The sequence below is a fragment of the Anolis sagrei genome, chromosome 1 (genome assembly GCF_037176765.1).
Source record: "Anolis sagrei isolate rAnoSag1 chromosome 1, rAnoSag1.mat, whole genome shotgun sequence".
NCBI classification, from domain to species: Eukaryota; Metazoa; Chordata; class Lepidosauria; order Squamata; family Dactyloidae; genus Anolis; species Anolis sagrei.
This window is the reverse complement of record NC_090021.1, coordinates 25,367,464-25,389,885: the sequence shown is the minus strand read 5'-3', so window position 1 is coordinate 25,389,885 and position 22,422 is coordinate 25,367,464. Positions and strand designations below refer to the sequence as shown.

The 22,422-nt window shown below is 42.0% G+C and overlaps 1 protein-coding gene across 1 annotated transcript; it reads right to left on the bottom strand.

Moving 5' to 3' along the window:
- Positions 1–4,726: 4,726 nt before the first annotated feature.
- Positions 4,727–21,758, bottom strand: LOC132761511 (heme-binding protein 1-like). The gene is made up of 6 exons (XM_060754433.2): positions 21,639–21,758; positions 11,062–11,226; positions 8,476–8,561; positions 6,580–6,721; positions 6,262–6,445; positions 4,727–5,924 (listed from the first exon to the last, which is right to left on the bottom strand). Exons 2-6 carry the CDS (start codon positions 11,207–11,209, stop codon positions 5,750–5,752), a joined length of 735 nt encoding a protein of 244 aa, XP_060610416.1. The 5' UTR covers positions 11,210–11,226; positions 21,639–21,758; the 3' UTR covers positions 4,727–5,749.
- Positions 21,759–22,422: the final 664 nt, after the last annotated feature.

The following is a 22,422-nucleotide window of genomic DNA, read 5'->3' as shown; positions in this document are numbered from 1 at the left end:
GGGCTGGTTTGTATCATTGACTCATGGTTACACACTGGGTTTCCATGCTGTGCAGGGAATTAAACCCTGGTCTCCCTAGGTAAGAACCACTGGTATAGGTAATAGGTATGTACTATTGGACTTAAAAAACAAGTGCCAGTACCCTTGTTGCCTCTAAATGATATAGTATTTTAATATCCATCCATGTTTTGAATAACAAATAACGTTCAATATGTTTCAAAGGCGTGTGTGTGTGTGTGTGTATATGTGTATGTATGTATATGTGTATATATGTATATATGTATATATATATATATATATATATATATATATTCCACCCATCTTTTGTATATCCTTCATTTTATGTTACAATTATACTTTTTCTGACAAAAACTAGCAATAGGTATCAAGGTGTGACAATCTCACCCTGGATGAAGTGAAACACTGCTATGGCTGAAGTGGGTTCAGTGTCTAACAAAAGAAATTACCAAAACAGCATGCTTCCAGAATACATCATTTTGGAACCGTCTTGCTTCTATTTCTACATTTTCTGTGCCATGTGTGCATGAGGAAACTGCTTATTAAACTGATCTGTCTGACACAGGACAAAGAAGTTAGCCAGTGACTGGAAACAGGATTCCTCTCTCGCCAAATCGGCCAAATCGTTGAGCCGGAACACAAGTTGGAAAGAAATGAGTGACATTGCTTCATGGACTGTCACCACCAGGAGTGTGAAGAATGCAGATTGAATTATTGGTTATGAATGAATACTTCCAAGCAAAGGGTTCAGTCTCCCAGTGTGACATCCTGCAGATGGCAAACAATGAATTAGGCAGTTGGGAAACAATGCCTTATGGACAGGGAAGTCAAAGTGATAGGGATCATTAATGGCAGATGATCAGCTCAACCTTTAAAAAAGAATTGTCAAAATACAGCTGTAATTTCTCACAAACTTTTTCTAGTACTTCTGATGTCTGTTAGGCAATAATTCTTCTGCTCTTTCTATTCCTATAATTTTGGTGTCCATTAGCAAATTATAAAGATAGGTATATAATTTTACCTCAGCTGTACTTGCATCCATCATGCATATTCTGTTTTCACCTGTAGCCTCAGCAGAGACTAAAGCTGTTTCTGAGAACAATGCATTAAACATGCTCTCGTTCTGAAATGTGTAGCATTTGTTCCTGCTCAGTTTTCTCCCATACAGCAGGATGTCTTAGTCTGATTAAAGCCCTAAAGTATTTGAATGCAAGTGTAGAATAAAAATTGCTAGTGTGCACTGGCAAGAAAGATCCACATAGTTAAAGCAGTGGTCTTCCCCGTAGTAACCTATGGATGTGAGAGCTGGACCATAAGGAAGACGGAGTGAAGGAAGATAGACGCTTTTGAACTGTGGTTCTGAGAGTGCCTTGGACCGCAAGAAGATCAAAGCAGTCCATACTCCAGGAAATAAAGCCCGACTGCTCACTGGAGGGAAGAATATTAAAGGCAAAAACGAAGTACTTTGGCCACATAATGAGAAGACAGGAAAGCTTGAGAAGATAATGATGCTGGAGAAAATGGAAGGGAAAAGGAAGAAAAAGGGTAGACCAAGGGCCAGATGGATGGATGGTATCTTTGAAGTGACTGGCCTGACTTTGAAAGAATTGGGGGTTTCTTCAAAGCTCCGACAGGGAGCTCTAGCGTGAGCTGGTCCATGAGGTCACAAAGAGTCACAAAGCGACTGAACGAATAAACAGAATAAAAGTGTAGAATGTTGCCAGCCAGTACTATACAACTGCAAGACAACAATAATACAATTAGTCCTCCACATTTGCAGATTTCACTTTTGCAGATTTCATTATTCACAGATTTTTAAATTATATTCTATATAGGAATCTCTAGGTCCTAGAGATTCTTAAGAAAGAACACTTCTCTAAACATTTGTAGTTCCTTTAGCATGATTCTATGGTTACCTTTTGGCAGAAGTTGACCATAGAGTCACATTGGAGGGTCTAAGGTGCTTAGATATGTTTATTGAAGTAAACAAATTCAAGTAATATGTTTATTCACAGTATTTTATTTGTAGATTTCCCACTTTCACAAGGGGGCTATATTCTAACCCCAGCAAATGTGGAGGGATAAATGTACTGTCGAATGCCATACTCCAAAGTCAATTGCAAAGTAACCTCTGGTTACTTGAATGTCAGTATCTGGATTCTTATAAATTTTGGCACTTGATGGCAAGAGAAGCTTGGCCACAATTTTGTTTTTTAATACGAGAAACAAATTTATAGCTCCTGGCTGCAATTGTATATTCCATGTGTGTGTGTGTGTGTGTGTGTGCATGTGTGTGTGCTGTAGGGGAAGAAGCAATCCATAGTGAAATCTCACAAGCCAGAACTGGAATTTGGTTTGGCACTCCAAAGGACCTAATTTCCCTGCCTCTCCCCGGAATATTTTTTTTTAACTGGATGCAAGTATACATAATATAAACAATTGACATGATTTCTTGGCTCAAAACTTTAGTGAGTTTGCTTTAAAATATAGCTCTGAGAGTAAATCGCCTAGGTCCAATAATTGAAAATTTCATATTTCATTCACAAACTGTATCTTTATCAGTGTCAACTTTTTTATTTTATCACCTTGACAACTGCCCAAAATTTAATATATTTTCAAATATTAGGAAGGCAAATGCTTCTCAGATTAGGTGTGTCCTGTTACATTCAATAGAGGCTTTACAATGCTTCCATGTTTTTTATGTGTGTTTTTTTCTTTTTAGACCTTTGATTTGTCACAATAATTAAAATACGTTGCTCAACAGGGTGTTATTAAAGAATAATCCCTGAAGGGATGATTAATCACTGCTAGAAAATTGACTTACCTCTGCAAAAAGGTGACTTGATCCTATCTAAAATAGTAGTAAAGGTGATGAGAACCTTGCCATCTCATTATGAACTTCAAGACCTAACAAGAAAGCTATAAAATTCAGATTCCCACACTCCAGTAACCACAGGATGCTTTACAATTGACTCTGGAGTGTGGCACTCTACAGTATTATCGCTGTCATGCATAATATTAAAGTTAGCTGCATGGAGGTGCTGGGATAGTCGCTAATCCCTATGAATGTGATGTTTTATGCTTCCAGTGTTTATGCTTCCAAAGCAGGGATGTGGAAAGTGAGGCCCACAGGCCATATGCTGCCCAAATCCTCCTTTTCAGTTCCCATGGCCCCTTCACCTCTTCAAAATTTAAATACTGGGAGTGAAAAAAATCCTCCAAAATAATTAATTGCTGCTCTTGAAAGTCTCCAAGAATAATGGCTGAGTAAAACCCACAACACTCCCCAATCAAAATGGGAAGTACTCCCAGTCACTTCTGGGCTGAGGTTTTGATTCATTTTCAGTTAATTCTGGAACCCTGTGTGTATCCCATTTTGAAAAATAAGGAGTATGGATTTTCAGCACTGGAATAAGTGAACTACATTTGCAGAAGTGCAGGCAATTACAAAGCTCAGCAACTGCCATTCTGACTGCAGTTGTGCAGATCATAACTGCAAGATGTTCAGTATTGTACCATTTTGAATATCCTTCCAAACGTGAAAGACTCCAATTCTACTGGGGCCGTGTTTCAGTATGAGTTTTGAACAATGCTAGGTGAGGATTACAGTAATTTGAAGAGGCAGGATGTCATTCCCTTATATCTGCTTCTTTATATTGAAAATATCTATCAAGTTCTGAGCAAGCAGCTGTTCTGCTCATCACATGCCAGCTGTTTTCAAGCTGGCCACCCAAGAACTGACCTTCATAGCCACTGGGGTTTGGTTTCAGGACCTCATGTGAAAACCAAAATCTGTGGATGCTCTATTCCAATTATATGCAATGGTACAGTAAAATGGTATCCCTTATATAAGATGTCAAAATCAAGGTTTGCTTTTTGGATTATCTTTATTTAATATTTTCAAACTCTTAATGGTTGAAACCACAACAGAAAGGGCAGAATGTATATTCAAACCCTGGAGTCAGGTATGAGTTGTACATGTGAAAAAGATCTCGGAGTCCTTGTGGACAACAAGTTAAACATGAGCCAACCATGTCATGCAGCGGCAAGAAAAGCCAATGGGATTTTGGTTTGCATAAATAGGAGTATAGTGTCTAGATACAGGGAAGTCATACTATCCCTCTATTCTGCCTTGGTCAGACCACACCTGGAACATTGTGTCCAGTTCTGAGCACCGCAATTGAAGGGAGATGTTGACAAGCTGGAATGTGTCCAGAGGAGGACGACTAAAATGATCAAGGGTCTGGAGAACAAGCCCTATGAGGAGCAGCTTAAAGAGCTGGGCATGTTTAGCCTGCAGAAGAGAAAGCTGAGAGGAGACATGATTGGCCATGTATAAATATGTAAGGGGAAGTCATAGGAAGGAGGAAGCTAGCTTGTTTTCTGCTTCCCTGGAGACTAGGACGTGGAACAATGGCTTCAAACTTCTACCTGAATATGAGGAAGAACTTCCTAATTATGAAAGTTGTTCAGCAGTGAAACTCTCTGCCCCGGAGTGTGGTGGAGGCTCCTTCTTTAGAGGCTTTTAAGCAGAGGCTGGATGGCAATCTGTTGGAGGTGCTTTGAATGCAATTTTCTTGCTTCTTGGTAGGGGGTTGGACTGGATGGCCCACGAGGTCTCTTCCAGCTCAATGATTCTATGATTCTATCACAAAAATTATGGAAATACTATTCCAAGGAGACACACACAAAACAAAAACAAAAAGTCTGCGGTTTGAGCTAGATTTTATTTCAGGTTTGCTTTGTTCCACCATCCTCGCTTGGCAGAGGACAGCAGCATTCATGAGTGTGAAACCAACCAATCAATGCACAACACAACACACAGCAACAAAAATGCTGCCAATGACAACTTACAGATATATGGCCTGTTTAACTCGCACCAAGCCCTTGGGCCCACCTGGTCAAGAGGAAGTGGGCAAAAGCTCCAGCTGGCTGATAGGCAGGAGTACCCTTAGAGTACCCACAGGGCAAAAGAAAAAGCCAACAGGATCTTATGCCAAAGAGAAGAGTCTCCCTGAACTGCACTTCTCGGGTCTTCCTCTGGCCATAGGCTTTGGCAGGGATTTCCTGGACATGTTTTCAAATTATTCCAGCCGAGAATGTCTAAAGCTATTCCATCCCAAGATGCAGGAATGGAGCTTCATTGTTGTTGGAGAATAAGGTGACTAGTCACCTTCCATATACATGACTAAAAGTGATGCAGTTTGCATCAGAAGTGTAATTTTCTTTCTATAAGTAATGTAGGTCCTGGCCTGTGCCTCATCCATTCCTATCTGTCCATTACAGACACAGCTATGGGCAGTGGTGTTTGGACCTGTACTCCCCTTTCATTTCAGAATCAACACCTAATCCTTGAAATGTGCCACGCGGATTGCTCAGCCACTGCTCAGGGCACTCTTCCACTGTAACACAGACTCTGTTGGGGACCATGGAAGCTGGCACTTCATCTATCCAATATCCTCTCCACCTTTGCCACCATAATGCCATACCATCCCCTACAGGAGTGGGGTGGAACCCTTCCATGGGAGAGATCTGGGTGCATTAGTCTTCCCCTGGCTGTGAGCTCCTAGGGAGGAACATAACTCCTTGGTTCACCCAGGGGTAAAGGAGCGGCTCATCTATTCTATAGTGAGTCGGGATGTGCATTCATCTCCTTCGGACTAGAACTGCCATCTAAACCGGGATCCAGTCACAGGGTGGATTGTAATCTTGTCAGGAATTCACTGCACTTTCAATCTGCTCGCCGGATAAACCAGATCTCATTACGACGATTAGGGACAGCGGGATTCTGGTATGCAGCCACCACGTAGGTTTCCCGGAGCACGTTATCTGTAGAGCCCAGCAACTCCCAGAGAAGGCGGATCTCCCGTAGGATTGTTTCTTCCGTAGTCGTCCCATAAAACACCCTTTATACAAGGTCAACAACAAAACAACGTCCCTTAAAGATCTAGTGTTGGTAAGAACATCCTAGTTTCCTATGAAATGACCTACTCACTCACCTGTACACACCTTCTGATTTTGACAGGGGGAGGGGAGGAGGACCTCTTAGGAATGACTGCCCCAACAGACAATCATCTTTTCAAGAGGATTTTGCTGACTTCCACATTTCTGCTCTCTTAACTACCATCTTCCCTGTCAGGTATTGCCTTTCTCCTAGCTGGGAAAAAATCAGACCTTCCCGGCTCCACCTACAAGCCTTTGAACCCCAAAATATATCTTTAGTACGCATGAGTCAGGGCCCACCTGGTGATAACGTGAAATGGTGCTCTCTCTTGGATTTGGATTTCTGGGTCAAGGGGAAGAGGGGGGCTGTGTTGAAATTCCTCAGGGAGGTAATAAGCTGTAGTAACTTCTTGGAGCAATTCTGTGCCTTCCTTATTCAGTTGGATTTCATTGATCACTGGAACGGTCATCCCCAAGTGGCGGCCTAGACAGGAAATGCACACAATCAGACTGTAAAATAAAATGGTAGGAAATCCATCTCATGTATTCCCAATCTCAAATTAATCCAGTTGCTGCATATGACTACAACACCTATAGCAATTGCTTGCACATACATACCTAGGGAGTTCTCTTTGCAGATGTAGCGTATTAATTTCATGAAACCCATAGAGATGGTCTGCTCATACTTGGGTTCTTGTTTGGTGATGCATGCCCATTTCCCAGCTGGGTACAACCGTTCCTCATATGCTAACTCCTCACACTGAGCCAAGAAGAAAGAAGAGACAGTGAAAGCCAGGTCTAGCTTTTGGCTTTCAAACAGTGCAGAGTGGAAATGGCAGATTGGAAAAGCTTTGACATTTTAGAAAAAGAAAAGGCAATGTCACTTCAATTTCTGCCCTCCGCCTTGTACCAAAAAAGCATCAGTTTCACTGCCAAACATAATTGTATGGTAAATTCAAAAAGCCACATGTCTCAATATCATATTTTCAAATTGGTATTTACCAAGGAAAAAGGAGAACCAAAATGTTTTAATTTTATCAGCCTTTTTAACCAAACCAAACAAAGGCGTTATTGACATAACGTTTGAGACTCTCTTATCTGCATCACCACTGATTACTGGGAAACTATTGCCAGTCTAATACCCTCCAGATTTTATCAAAGGGCACATTGCTCTAAATAGCAAATTGTTACATTACAAAAAAACCCAAAAAACAACTAAATCTAGAGTTCCTAAATGAAATAGTTATTTGAACTGTTTTCTCAGCTAAAACTAGAGCTATATGTGGCCATTGTACTAACAAACAATGCTCATCGTTTTATTTTCCAAAAATAAATTAAATAAAAATGTAGGACGAAGACCACTTAAGCACAAATACGACCTGTTCTGAAAGCATGAAAAAAAAATGTTTGTTACATATTTTACCCCTTCTTGTTTGTTGTTGCTGTTGTCTTTTGCTTCTATTATATTTTAGGTGACAGTTGCAATTTATTACTCTAGATAGTTTTTATTGTTATTGGCTGAGAATTCTGCTTCTCAAAAACACTGTTTTGCATTGATATGGGTGGAAAATTGCTCCATCAGAAAAAAATGTCCATGTGATTGTAATGACTGACAACCCCCCCTCCAAAAAAAACCTCCCCAACAAAAACAGGGAGACATCTCCAACAAAGAGAATCTTTAGAGATTCAATTTGAAAGAATTCATGCAAAGACAGTGGCAAAATTCCTATGAGAGGTTATCTTTATGGCCATTAAGTGAACAGGTTTTTGCTTTTTTTGGTATCACGAGCAACTTGAGAAACTGCAAGTCGCTTCTGGTGTGAGAGAATATGCAGTCTGCTAAGACATTACCCAGGGGACACCTGGATGTATTACCATCCTATGGGAGGCTTCTCTCATGTCCCTGCATGAGAAGCTGGAGCTAACAGATGGGAGCTCACCGCTTTCTCAGATTCAAACTGCTGTCCTTTTGGACAGCAGTCCTGCCGGGGCTCCTAAGTCAACAGGTGACTTGAAGGCACATATACACGCATAAATGATGGAATAAGAATCAATAAGCAACATTTAAGGCTACATTATTAATATATTTCATACCAGTGACCAATGTTCCAATGGCATAGAAATATATGAACAAGGAATGACAGAGATAATTTCAATTGCATATCCTCAGCACATTTTTTTTCAGTTCCTTTAAAATTTGTTCAGATGGATTTGGATATAAACACATTTTCTTTCTTCTGATTAGACACATAGAGAAACGCACTGTCAGGTGGAGAACAGATTGGCATAAGATTAATGATATCAACAAATAATGGCGAGGAAGGCAGAATTATTAACTGGATTCTCAAGAAAGAGGAAAAAAATACAATGAGGTATCACATAACTTTCCTCAATCTCTTTATTCCTCAGTATACCACAAAAATAGGACCCTGAGGTATTTACGCAGACCTATCTTTGGCAACGATACTCCATACGTCTCAGGAGATGAAAGTCTGTATATATATGACTGCTCACCTTCTCATGCTGTGATAAAGTTGCATAGGGCACAGGCTCGCGCGCCTGGTTATTGCGTGTCATTTGCACGATTGGACCTGCCATCTCTATCAAAAAAAGAGGAAATTGGGAAATGTTGAATGTTAAACCTGGAAAACGTCTTCAACTTCCACCAAATTTGTAGAAATCTATACTTTCTAAACTTACAACCTTTGTGAAGAGTTTATACTGTATACAGTTTCCATACTGTATAAAGATCTAACGATACAAACCATTTAGCTGGGAATAGTTCTTCTTAAGATAATACAGACACAGAAATGGATGCGAACATTTTCCCCTACTATCACCTGTATCTTAATGATGGCCTAGCTTAGGTGATCCCTTGTAGCCTGAGGATGATAGTCCTCCAAGTATAGTATCTAAGCGGTGGGTCTGTAGGTGGCTGTGGAGCCCTATTCTTGATCCACATGTTTTCCTGCAGTGAGGACACCGGTTTCCAGATGGAAGGCAGTCCCGGTCAGGGTTGACTTGATGCACCTTCCTCTTAGCACGTTTCTCCCTTTCTCCCTCCATTTGAGCCTCTTTGAATTCTGCAGCACTGCTGGTCACAGCTGACCTCCAGTTAGAGCACTCAAGGGCCAGGGCTTCCCAGTTTTCAGTGTCTATGCCTCAGTTTTTAAATCTCTTTTCCTGTACACCAACATTACATTTCCCATTCTTAAATTGGGAGTATAGTAATTGCTTTGGGTCAATGTTGCTAGTTCAGCAGAGTTGATGATGTAGGAGCATCACTTCAATGCTGGTGGTCTTTGCTTCTTCCAACATGCCGACATTTGTTTGCCTGTCCTCCCAAAAAAATTTCAGGATTTTTCAGAGGCAACGCTGAGAGAATCATTCCAGGAGTTGGATGTGGTGTCTGTAGACAGTCCACGTTTTGCAGGCACATAGCAGGGTTGGGAGGACAACAGCTTTATAAACAAGTACTTTGATCTCCTACAGATGTCCCGGTCCTCAAACACTCTCTGCTTCATTTGGAAGAATGTTGCACTCGCAGAGCTCAGGCGGTGTTGTTTTTCAGTGTCAATGTTGACTTTTGTGGAGCCGTGGCTGCTGAGGTAGCAGAAATGGTCAACATTTTCTAATGTTACACCATTAAGCTGTATTTCTGGCATTGTAGAGGGATTGGCTGGTGACTGCTGAAAGAGCACTTTGGTTTTCTAGATGTTCAATGAGAGGCTGAGCTTCTCGTATGCTTTTGCTTCTCCTATCACCTGTATCTTACTGATGGATAGATGATAGAACTAACTGGGAATAATCTTTTAGGCTAGTGGAAAAACTGCCACCCAAGAGCTCAAAGAGCAGAATTGGACAAATTAACTGCATACAACTTGAAATCACATTAATGACTTTTTCAAAGCTAATTGCAAGTGCAGGGAGTTTGACCCAGCCCATGAAGTGAGGTATGGGGAGCTTATTCCAGCACTAGGAACAAAGACAAATTTGAATTCTGCTCTCTCAAACACCATGTTTGCTAACATGGATCAAGACTACAGGATTGGAAATTGTTAAACCAACCCATGGGGACTATGTCTCACCTGCCCTGCCTTCAATTTATTTCTGAAAAGCCATTTATGAAATTAGTCTTGCCTACTTTGGATGTCAGTGTATTTAAACTGAGTTTCTATTGCCTTTTGGAGTGCAAGGAATGTATTGTCTTTTCTATTCTTTCTTTAGGGTTCATTTTGTTTTGACTTTTCATTCATTCTAAGTTAGCAGCACACCTAAGACACTTTTAATCCCATCAGAACGCTGGCTCACTTGTTTGTATTCCACTACTGTTATGGTACATGATAGCCATTTTATGTATTTTAATCATTTTCTCAGGGCCTATGTCTTAATTGTTAATTATGTTATCAATATAATTATGTTTATTTGAGTATCCATAGTTCGTTTTTCATTTTGATGCTAATTTCTCTTTTGTTATAAGTCTATGGTTATTATTTTGTATTATTTTTAAGATGTTTGTATTTGCGTATTTGCATAGGGCATTGGATGTTTGCCTTCTTTGTGTGTAAACTGCCCTGCATCCCCTCAAGGAGAGAGGGCGGTCTATAAATAATAATAATAATAATAATTATTATTATTATTATACCTCCAACCTTCTTCCAAGGACTTTCTCTAAAGACTAAGCTCAGAGGACACTTTTCTTTTGGTTTAGAATAGAAACCAGAGTTGTACAATGTTATTTGGCTGACTTTTATGTCAACCTGAAGCAAGTTTTGCCTTTCCTTTATCTCCCAGAGACAGACTATTGAGTGTCAGGCAAGTTGCAAAGCTACTGCTATTCCCTTATGGAATCACATTTTAGTACTTTTATTTTTTTTTAAACCCATCAGAATTGATAAAACATGACAACTGTTTCAGGAGAAATCAAAACAAAAGCAGACAGCCCACACAAAGCATGGGAGGGACACTCTCAAGCTGGAGGTTGCCCACAGCTGTACAAACCAGAGGGGATAGACCTCACCCTTCAGAGCATAGCTTCTTCTCATTGAAGATGCATCTAGATTCAATTTTATTGGGCCTCACAGCAATGTGAATTCATACCTTGAGGAAGTGACACTTGGTGAGTGCTAGCTACCGTCTCCCAATGGGAAAACAGCCTGTTCTGTTCCTCCCCATCCATTGGCTCATCTTCTTCATCAAGGACCTCATCACTCATTTCATTGAGTTCTTCCAGAGTAATACGAGCCATTATTAAAAGGGCAGCTCCTGTAAAAAAAAAAGAAAAGGTGACACCACATAACGCAACCTGATCAGTTCAGGGGGACAGAACAATTGTTTCACTTTGCTTTGAGATGCATTGGCCACTTTCCTTACTCCCTACTATGACATTACCCAGAACCACAGAAGTAGGGGGAAACAGACCCTAACATTCTGAAAACATGAAGATAAGCTATCTTAAAGATTCTTGCTCATTGGAGACCTACAAAGAAGTCTGTTTTATGTCAACCATTCTGAAAGAGTTTATTTTGAGGGGAAAAGCTTACATTTAACTTTAAATATCAATGGGAATGGGAATTTCTATCTTTATCTTTTCAACTTTAATTTCATTGAACTGTGATGTACACATATGGATTATTTCACTTGGAAACATATGAAGTGTGTGTGTGTGTGTGTGTGAGAGAGAGAGAGAGAGAGAGAGAGATCATGAAAAATATTTTGTTTGTTGTTTATTCGTTCAGTCGCTTCCGACTCTTCGTGACCTCATGGAGCAGCCCATGCCAGATCTCCCTGTTTGCTGTGGCCACCCCCAGCTCCTTCAAAGTCAAGCCAGTCACTTCAAGGATACCATCCATCAATTTTGCCCTTGGTCGGCTCCTCTTCCTTTTTCCTTCCATTTTTCCCAGCATCATTGTCTTCTCCAAGTTTCCTGTCTTGTCATTAAGTGGCCAAAGTACTTCATTGTTGCCTCCAATATCCTTCCCTCCAGTGAGCAGTCGGACTTTATTTCCTGGAGTATAGACTGCTTTATTCTTCTTGCGGTCCAAGGCATTCTTAGTATTTTCCTCCAACACCACAATTCAAAAGTGTCTATCTTCCTTCGCTCAGTCTTCCTTATGGTCCAGCTCTCACATCCATAGGTTATTACAATGAACTATGCTTTAACTATGCGGATCTTTGTTGCCAATGTGGTGTCTGTACTCTTCACTATTTTATCAAGATTGGTCATTGCTCTCCTTCCAAGAAGTAAATGCCTTCTGATTTCCTGGCTGCAGTCTGTGTATGCTGTAATCTTTGCATCTAGAAATACAAAGTCTGTCACTGTCTCCACGTTTTCTCCCTTTATTTGCCAGTTATCAATTAGTCTGGTTGTCATAATCTTGGTTTCTTTGATGTTTAACTGCAACCCAGCTTTTGCACTTACTTCTTTCACCTTGGTTAGAAGGCTCCTTAGCTCCTCCTCGCTTTCAGCCATTAAAGTGGTATCATCTGCATATCTAAGGTTGTTAATGTTTCTTCCAGCAATTTAAACACCATGCTTTGGACTCATCAAGCTCTGCACATTGCATGATGTGTCCTGCATACAAGTTGAATAGGTCAAGTGAGAGTCTACAGCCTTGCTGTACTCCTTTCCCAATCTTGAACCAGTCGGTTGTTCCTGTAATGCAGATTTCCAGAGCAGCCTACATTTGAAAAACTCAATACATATGGGCAATGGATCATTTTTCATAAATACGGTTATAAGTTTTCTGCAAGTCACAACATTCATAAATCATGTTATCTGTGAATATGTTTAAACACAGATGTAACAGATTTGTTTTTGTTTTAAAGGCGAGGTTTTGCTGGGTAGAATTTCTTAAAAGACATACTGTATCATTCAGCATTTGCCAGCTGCACGATCAGAAGCTGCAACGCTGTCCTTTGAAAAGAGACAAACATTTCTGGTAGATAATATATTAAAGCACATGTTAATCCTGAAGTAATAGCCAAAAATTATCTTTAAAAGAAATCTTTCGAAGTTTTGACTGCAACATGCAATTTTTCATACATTCCACAGGTTTGTAGGTTTTGTTGGTGTTTCCATATACTGTATTGCAGATGTAACAGGGCGAGGTTATTAATTACATGGGAAGCAGGCAGCTTCCACTCCAAACCTTTGCTGCATGTCTTCCTCCTTTCTTTCTGAATTTTAAAAAAAAATCCCTTTCAGCATTTATTGAAATATCATCCTGGTTAGTATTCGTGCGAGGTCATGCTGACAAAAAGTTCTCCGCTCAGAACTGTGTAAAAACAAATATCCAGATTTATATTACCTTATATAACTATTTGAAGGTTTATGGACAGTATCGCACACTGCATCCCTTTGTATCCTGTTACATTCGGATCCCATCCCCATAGCTATATACCTGCTAATAAATTTGGTTTTGATATTAATTCCCTTAGGCATCTGAAGAAGTGGTTTAAAAGTCAAAAACATTTATGCTACAATAAATTAGCCTTTTATGTTGCTGCTTGACTTCTCCATTCCCCTCTCTCTTTTCTCATGTATATTCTTTTTGAAAAGTGGGAAGGAAGGAATTTCTGCTGAAGAGGGAAGTCAGCAGAGGTTGCAGCCCTCTCCTATAAATCCTGTATATAAATCCTGCATAAGGCGTTTCTTATCTCGTGGGCCAAGAGAACAAAACAAAAAAACCAACCCTAAATAAAGCTTACTGGCATCTAACATCACACAATAAGCATATTGGGAATTCAAATAATAAATAGTTTTAAAATAAATATTGTACAGGGTTAGTCAAAATGCATAGGCCAATAAGCCATTCAATTGAATGGCTTATTGGCCTATGCATTTTGACTAACCCTGTATATTGTACAGGTGTTTCTAGATGGGATGATCGTACCATTATCAATCAAAAAATATTGTACAAGTAGACCATCTCTCTTTCTGACTGTTTGTGTAAGGGCTAAACTACCCTAAAGTCATGGGATCCTATCTGATCTTGAGAACTAAGCAGAGCCTGCTCTGGGAGGTACTTGGATGAGAGACTACAAATACAGACAGTCTCCAAGTTACAAACAAGATATGTTCTGTAGGTTTGTTCTTTATTTATAAGCTGGAACAGGTACTTTTAAAAGTGTCATGTTATACACACACACACATATGAGAGTGGGTCAAAAAGCAATGCCTCCATCACTCTAACTTTTATTTCTTTCACAGCTACTGGACTTTCTATGCATGATATGATAGAGCAGTGGTTTCAACCTGGGGTCCCCAGATGTTTTTGGCCTTCAACTCCCAGAAATCTTAACAACTGGTAAAATGGCTGGGATTTCTGGGAGTTGTAGGCCAAAAACATCTGGGGACCCCAGGTTGAGAACCACTGTGATAGAGGGAACTTTACTCTACTGATATAGCCTTTTCTTTTTCTGATTGGTAAGAACCAAGAATCTGAAGTTAAAAGAAAGAGTCATCATTTAATTTCTGCCAAAAGAAGGTCGTGCAACTAAGGAAATCCATAATTACTTGAAGAACATTTATGACTTGCCCCCACCCCCCTTCTGACTTTTACCTGTTTGGACCTCTGAAAGACAACCTATATGGTTTCAGATTCAGAAACAGCCTTAAAATCATGGGTCATGGAGCAAAACCCTGAATTTTTCCAAAATGGTTTTGATGCCTGGGTTAAAATGATGGTGCAAATGTGTACAAATTGATGGTGACTATGTTGACCAGTAGGGTTTTTTTTTTTGTAAAGGACAGTTCAGGCTATGATCTGTAGCAACTTCTGCTGTTATATGTACATTCATAACATTTCAATGACACAGGAGGCAAAATGTTTTGCTCCACATGTGTGTGTGTATGTGTATATATGTGTGTGTGTGTGAGAGTGTATATGTATGAATGGTTGCATAGGGAAGAGTTAACACCTCTGTAATACTCATTTTGATGTCTATGCCTCTGTTCAGAAGATTTCATCTCACTTTCTGACTCTGTGACCACTGGATTTTGAAAGAAAAATACTTGTTATGGGAACAAGGATTGGTGAGAAAGCTTCAGTGGAGACTTTTTTCCCATTACAATAACTATTTCAGAGATGAATTTCCTTCCAAGAGGCAGATTTTCCCCGTCCTGTTGTCTCACCCCCATTCTTAACTATCAGTTGTTTGTAAGTCAGATATTTGTAACTCGAGGACTGCCTATACGAGGTGCTGTAGGCTATTTTTCAGAGGTCGGAACTGACTAAACCAGTATTCCTTGTCTAAGAAAAGCCCATGGAATTCATGGGGCTGGCATAGGTTGACTGGGCATTTGAAAGCGGATACACAAAAACAAACAAAAACCATAGAAACAGCAGTGAAGAAGATTCCTCATGGCTACAAATAGAAGACAAGATTTTTGGACCCTGTCGCTCTGCTTCTCGGACACAAATTTGTGTATAAATATGCATAATAATAAAATGTAGGTTTAAGAAGTTTAGACCAAAGAACTACACACTGCAAAACAAAGAATAACTACTTCTAAAATTGGCAGATTAGTTCCAAAACCGATTAAATGCCCAAATCAGAGTTTATTTTTACAGATCTTGTACACTTGTTAGCAGGAGAGAAAAATGCCTTGTGTAGAAAACCAGTCCCTCAGCAAAGAGGTGTGAATCACGTGCCTGCCCCACTGCTGCTCTTTTCAACCCTTGGTCCCTTATCCTCAGACCTACCCCCTTCCCAATTTCCTTTTCTGGCCAGAACATGTGCCCTGCTTCTTCTGGAAACTGTGGAAGAAAATAAGGATTATTAACAGGAGAACAAACCCTCCCACTGCCGTAAAAATAACTGAACTAGGAGGGAAATGGCATAAAAATCTTGCCTGAAATCACCTGCAGCAGATCCTTGCAGCTTTGAAGAACTGCAGCAGAGTCTGGTGGCTGTGGTTTTGTAGAAAGTGAAGTTGTGGAGCACTGTAAAGAGGCAGCTTGCCTTGGGGTGGCAGTTATATACCCTCCCAAAGTAAGAAAGCAAGAAATGTGACATTTTTCTGGACAAACAGTGCAAGACTGTGAGGACAAGGGCAACAAGACCAAAGGTAAAAAATGGAAACAAAATAGGCAGTGCTGGAAAGTGTGAGACTAGGATACAACTGCAATCCCAGTAATATTGACAACTTGTTTATCAGGCAGCAATTCAATCAGTTTCTCTATAGTGTGATAGGCAGAAATTAAATAGCTGCAGCACTCAATGTTTATATAGACATCCTCAAACTATGGCCCTCCAGAAGTTTGGGCCCCCAACTCCCAGAGGGAGTTGGAGGGCTAAACATCTGGAGGACCACAGTTTGAGGGTGTCTGCTATAGAGATTTCTTGACAGGACATCACATCTGATGGATTTCTTCTTACTGTGGAACAAAGATGGAAGATATTTCCCCCTCTATTAGTGGAACACATCTCACCACGTTAAAACAGTGGATGTGGCTCTTAATGAGACATGCCGCATTATCACGGGGTGTCTGCGCCCTACACCACTGTAGAAATTAACTGTTTAGCCGGTATTGCACCACCTGACATCCGCCGGGAAGTAGCAGCCATTAGTGAAAGGACCAAGGCAGAGACATCTCCAGCTCATCCCTTGTTTGGGTATCAGCCAGCACATCGACTTAAATCAAGAAATAGTTTTCTAAGATCTAGAGAGACACTCGCTGGAACACCTCAGCAAGCGAGAGTCCAAAAGTGGCAGGCTGAAACCCAGAACCTCAAACAATGGCTGATACCAAATGAGAGACTCCCCCCTGGGCACACAAAACTGGGCGACTTGGAAGGCGCTGAACAGACTGCGCTCTGGCACCATGAGATGGAGAGCCAACCTCAAGAAATGGGGCTACAAAGTGGAATCCACAACATGCGAGTGTGGAGAAGAGCAAACCACTGACCACCTGCTGCAATGCAACCTGACCCCTGCTACATGCACAATGGAGGACCTCCTTGCAGCAACATCAGAGGCACTCCAAGTGGCCAGCTACTGGTCAAAGGACATTTAATCGACTACCAAGCTTGCAAACTCTGTTTTGTCTGTTTGTAAAAAAAATGTTAAAAATGTAATACAATTGTCTGGTTGCTACTGACACGATAAATAAATAAATAAATAGTGGGATTGGAGGGGTTATATATATTTTATTTTCTTCAGGGACAGGGCAGACAATTGAAGAGGAGGCATTTTGATCAAAGGACTCATAATGTGGGGTGCAGTGATATGACTAGGGGTGCATAGAACTAATGTAGTTTGACACCATGTTAGCTGCCATGGATGTCCTCTGCATAAATATGGCATTGAACTCCAAAACTCCAGATGATCTCTACCAGCGGTTTCATGTAAATGTCAAATAACATGGGGAACAGAATAGAGCCCTGAGGTACCCTGCAAGCCAACAAGGACTAAAACAGAGTTTAGGCCGTATTTGCCACTATTCCTGAATCCAGCCATTATAATTATTAGGGCATCAAACAGTATAAAGATGTGTTGGAAGCTACATGATGCAAAGCTAATCTACACCACAAAATTTATTATAATTTTATATTTTGTAGTTTTCACAATGACAAACAATTGAGTTTAAAGTTTTGGAGTTTGATACCATCTCTACACAGATGTCTAACTCTTATCACTCCTTTCCACTTGCTGCTAAGGAGGCTGGCCAGGTCCTGAACTGATGTGACAGTTTGGATGAGGGTGAACAAATTGGATCCAGACAAGACAATGGTCCTCCTGGTCAGTCAAAAGGCTGAACAGGATAGAAGGGTACAGCCTGTGCTGAACGGGGTTACACTTCTCCTGAAGACACAGGTTCGCAGCTTGGGAGTAATCCTGGATTCATCATTGAGCCTGGAACCCCAGGTCTTGGCGGTGGCCAGGGGAGCTTTCACACAATTAAAACTTGTGCGCTAGCTGCGGCCATACCTTGAAAAGCCAGACTTCACCATGGTGATCCACACTCTTGTTACATCTCGAATATACTGCAATGAGGTTGCCTTTGAAGACTGTTCAGAAGCTTCAAGTAGTACAACAGGCAGCAGCCAGATTGATAACCAGCATGGCATACTGGGAGCATACACTCCCCCCCCCCCCCATTATGCCCACTCCACTGGCTGCCAGTCTACCTTGAACAATTAAAAGTGCTGGCTTTAGCCTATGGCCCAGCTTATCTATGAACCCCATCTAGGAGATTAAGATCTTCTGGGGAGGCCCTGCTCCCAGTCTCAACGCCTTCACAGGTGTGGCTGGTGGGGACAAGGCCTCCTCAGTGGTGGCTCCTGAGCTGTGGAACCCCTTCTCCAGTGAAATAAATTGCAAGTCACTTCTGGTGTGAGACAATTGGCCGTCTGCAAGGATGTTGCCCAGGGGACGCCCGCATGATTTTTGATGTTTTTATCATCCTTGTGGGAGGCTTCTCTCATGTCCCCGCATGAGGAGCTGGAGTCGATAGAGGGAGCTCATCTGCCTCTCCCCAGATTCGAACCTGCGACCTGTCGGTCTTCAGTCCTGCCGGCACAGGGGTTTAACCCACTGCGCCACCTGGGGCTCCTAATCTTTTAAAAGAACTAAGGACCTGGCTGTGGAACCAAGCATTCAGAGAGTACTGCAGTGCAATAGGTAGCTATGAAGTGATTGTAACATGATTCGAATGGCTCCTGGATTATGATTTCAGATATTGTTTTTATTTGGCAAAAGTATGATAGCTGGGACCCTACGCTGGTTGCGCAACGCAGGCTTGAATTAATGAGGGGAGCACATGTGCGAGACAGCGCAATGAGAGACCCAGCTGCGTCAAATCGTGGGAACATTGTTCGCCAGAAAGGGGGAGAGGAAACATTTCTATCCCATTTACTGTCTTTGTAAGCCGTGGTTTATCATTTAACAGTAAATAACTCTAACATTACTTCACTCGCCTTAAGCACTATGCTTGGCTGTTTGCTGTCCGCCCCCCCCCCCCTTCTGACCTGTGTAGCACAGGTGTTCTCTTCATTATGACCCGCACTGCGCAAGTAGCATAGCATAGGGTCCCACCTATCATACTTTTTCCTAATATTTTAATAATTAATAATTATGTATTTATATGTTACTAGCTGTACCTGCCACGCATTGCTGTGGCCAACCTTCCCTCCCTCTTTCTCTCTTTACTTCTCTCCTTCCTTCCTTTTCTCCCCATTCTTCCTTCTCTACCAATTCTTGGACTGCAGCTCCCAGCAGTCCTCCTGATCAATCTACCTACCTACCTCTATTTATTCTATCTTATCTATCTGGAGGATTGCTGGGAGTTGCAGTCCAGAAATATGAAATTGGAAATATGCAGGGACTGGGATGCTCTTAAAGAAATCCAAGAAGAAAGCTTGCAGCTTGGAAGCAGTGCATTTGGATCATCCTCCTCTCCTAAAGGGGCTGGTCTAGGGGATGCTGGGAGCTGTAATCCGGAAGAGAGTGGATATCCTATTGTCTGTTGGGTTTGCCAGGGTTTTTTTATGTCAGGAGCAACATGAGTAACTGCAAGTTGCTTCTGGTGTGAGAGAATTGGCCATCTGCAAGGATGTTGCCCAGGGGACGCCAGGATGTTTTCATGTTTTGCCATCCTTTGTAGGAGGCTTCTCTCATGTCCCTGCATGGGAAGCTGGAGCTGACAGATAGGAGCTCACCCTGCTGGCCGGACGGTCAGCAGTCCTGCTGGGCAAAGACATTGCCCAGGGGACGCCAGGATGTTTTACCATCCTTTGTGTGAGGCTTCTCTCATGTCCCTGCATGGGAAGCCGGAGCTGACAGAGGGAGCCCATCCTTGCTCTCCCTGGATTCGAGCCTACGACCTGTTGGTCTTCAGTCCTGCCAGCACAGGGATTTAACCCACTGCGCCACCCGGGGCTCCGTTTGCCTGGCTGAAAGTTGTTTTTGCACTTGCACTGTAGCATCTTTTTACTTTTTTGGCTTTTAAAGTCCCTTCTGCTGCGTTTTTCAGTGTTTTTATGAGCAATGGTCACTCGTTGGCCTGATAGGTGTATTGTGTCCAAATTCAGTGTCAATTCGTCCAGTGGGTTTTGAATTATGCTAATCCCACAAACAAACATTACATTATTTATTTATACTAGCCATCCCCTGCCATGCGTTGCTGTGGCCCAGGTTGTGTATATGTGTTTTGTGTGTATGTATATATTTGTTTTAGGAGCCCACGGTGGCGCAGTGGGTTAAAGCACTGAGCTGCTGAGCTTGTTTATCGAAAGGTTGCAGGTTTGATTCCGGGGAGCGGCGTGAGTTTCCGCTGTCAGCCCTAGCTTCTGCCAACTTAGCAGTTCGAAAACATGCAAATGTGAGTAGATCAATAGGTACCACTCCGGCGGGAAGGTAACGGCGCTCCATGCAGTCATGCCGGCCACATGACCTTGGAGGTGTCTACGGACAACGCTGGCTCTTCGGCTTAGAAATGGAGATGAGCACCACACCCCAGAGTCAGACATGACTGGACTTAATGTCAGGGGACTACTTTTACCTTTATATATTTGTTTGTGTATATGTATGTTGTTTTGCACATGTGTTCTAATATATTTTTTGGCTTTTTAAGTCCCTTCCACTGTGTTTTTCAGTGTTTTTATGAGTGATGGTCACTTGTTGGCCGATAGGTGAATTGTATCCAAAATTGGTGTTAGTCACGGGCATCCTGTGTGCCACGTTTCATTCAATTCCATCATTGGTGGAGTTCAGAATGCTCTCTGATTATAGTTGAACTACAAATCCTACCTACTACAACTCCCAAATGACAAAATCAATTTTTTTGAGTGATGGTCACTCCTTAGTAGGTGTCTTCTGGCCAAATTTGGTGTCAATTCATCCAGTGGTTTTTGAGTTCTGTTAATCCCACAAACGAACATTACATTTTTATTTATATAGAGAAATGCTCTTCTATGGTTTTCTTTAAAATTGATTTTAATGTATGGTGTATATTGTATTTGTATGTTTTTGTCTGTTGTGGCATTGAATTGTTGCCAATTGTGAAGCTGCTCTGAGTCCCCTTCGGGGTAAAAATACAGTAAATATTGTTTTTACTACTTGTTGTCACTCCTGAGCAGGCCTGGGCAAGCTTGGGCCCTCCAGGGTGTTTTGGACTCCAACTCCCACCATTCCTAACAGCCTCAGGCCCCTTCCTTTTCGCCCTCAGCCGCTTAAGCGGCTGAGGGGGGAAAGGAAAGGGCCTGAGGCTGTTAGGAATGGTGGGAGTTGGAGTCCAAAACACCTTGGAGGGCCCAAGCTTGCCCAAAACAAATATATAACACAATAGTAAATAAATATATCATTAATAACAACAACAATAATAATATCTAGGCAAATGGCATCCAAAAAGGAGACGGTAACATTCTTCCCATCATCCCCAAACAGTGCGGCCTCTTAGTATTTCAATGGCCTCCTTTCACGGTAGACAAAGGCCTCTTCTCGGCTCTTCCTCCTCGAAAGCAGACCCGAGACCTCTCCCTCCGAAGGTCCAGGTAGGACTGAGCGGAATGCGAGAGAAGCCTGGCCTCAAGCCAGCCCGAAGCCCCGCCCAAGCCCCCCACCCGCCAATCCCAAGGCCCGAGACAAAAGAGCCAACCGCGTTCCAAGGAAGGGGTCTCAAACCCACTCCCCTATTGGGGAGGGGTCGCCGGGGGAGGGAGGGAGCTATTACCTGGCACTTCCTCCTCTGCGCCTTTGTCGACCCGGAACCAATCCCGCCCGCCTGAGAGGGAGGGGGGAGGGAAGGAGCGAAAAGCTGAGGCCGAATCATTCGAGCGGGGGCGGGGTCTGCGCCCTGTGACGTCACCTTCCCAGAGGAGGAAAGGGCTGGGGTCGAAATGGTGCTGCAGGAGAGATTTCCGGTTCTCGTTCGCAGCTTACAACAACATTCTATGTTCAGAACTACAGCCTTGCTTTGGCATTTCTCTTTGTCTTTCCAATACAAGTGATCTGTTAACTATTTAACAGATGCGGGTCCATGGACCATAACTATGTTTGTTGTTGGTATTTTAAGCCGTTTTTAACTGTTGTAAATTTTAGCCATTTGTGTATTCATTCAATTTTAGCCATTTGTGTATTCATTCAAGGAATGTCTGTATTCATTCCTGCTTCTTGGCAGGGGGTTGGACTGGATGGCCCATGAGGTCTCTTCCAACTCTTTGATTCTATGATTCTAACTGTTATGATTCTATGTTTCTATGATTTACTAGGTTCTTGTGGGTTTTTTTCGGGCTATAGGGCCATGTTCTAGAGGCCTTTCTCCTGACGTTTCGCCTGCATCTATGGCAAGCAACCTCAGAGGTAGTGAGGTCTGTTGGAATTAGGACAATGGGTTTATATATCTGTGGATTGGCTGGGGTGGGGCAAAGAGCTCTTCTCTGCTGGAGCTAGGTCTGAATGTTTCAACTGACCACCTTCATTAGCATTTGAAGGCCTGGCTGAGCCTGGGAATCTGG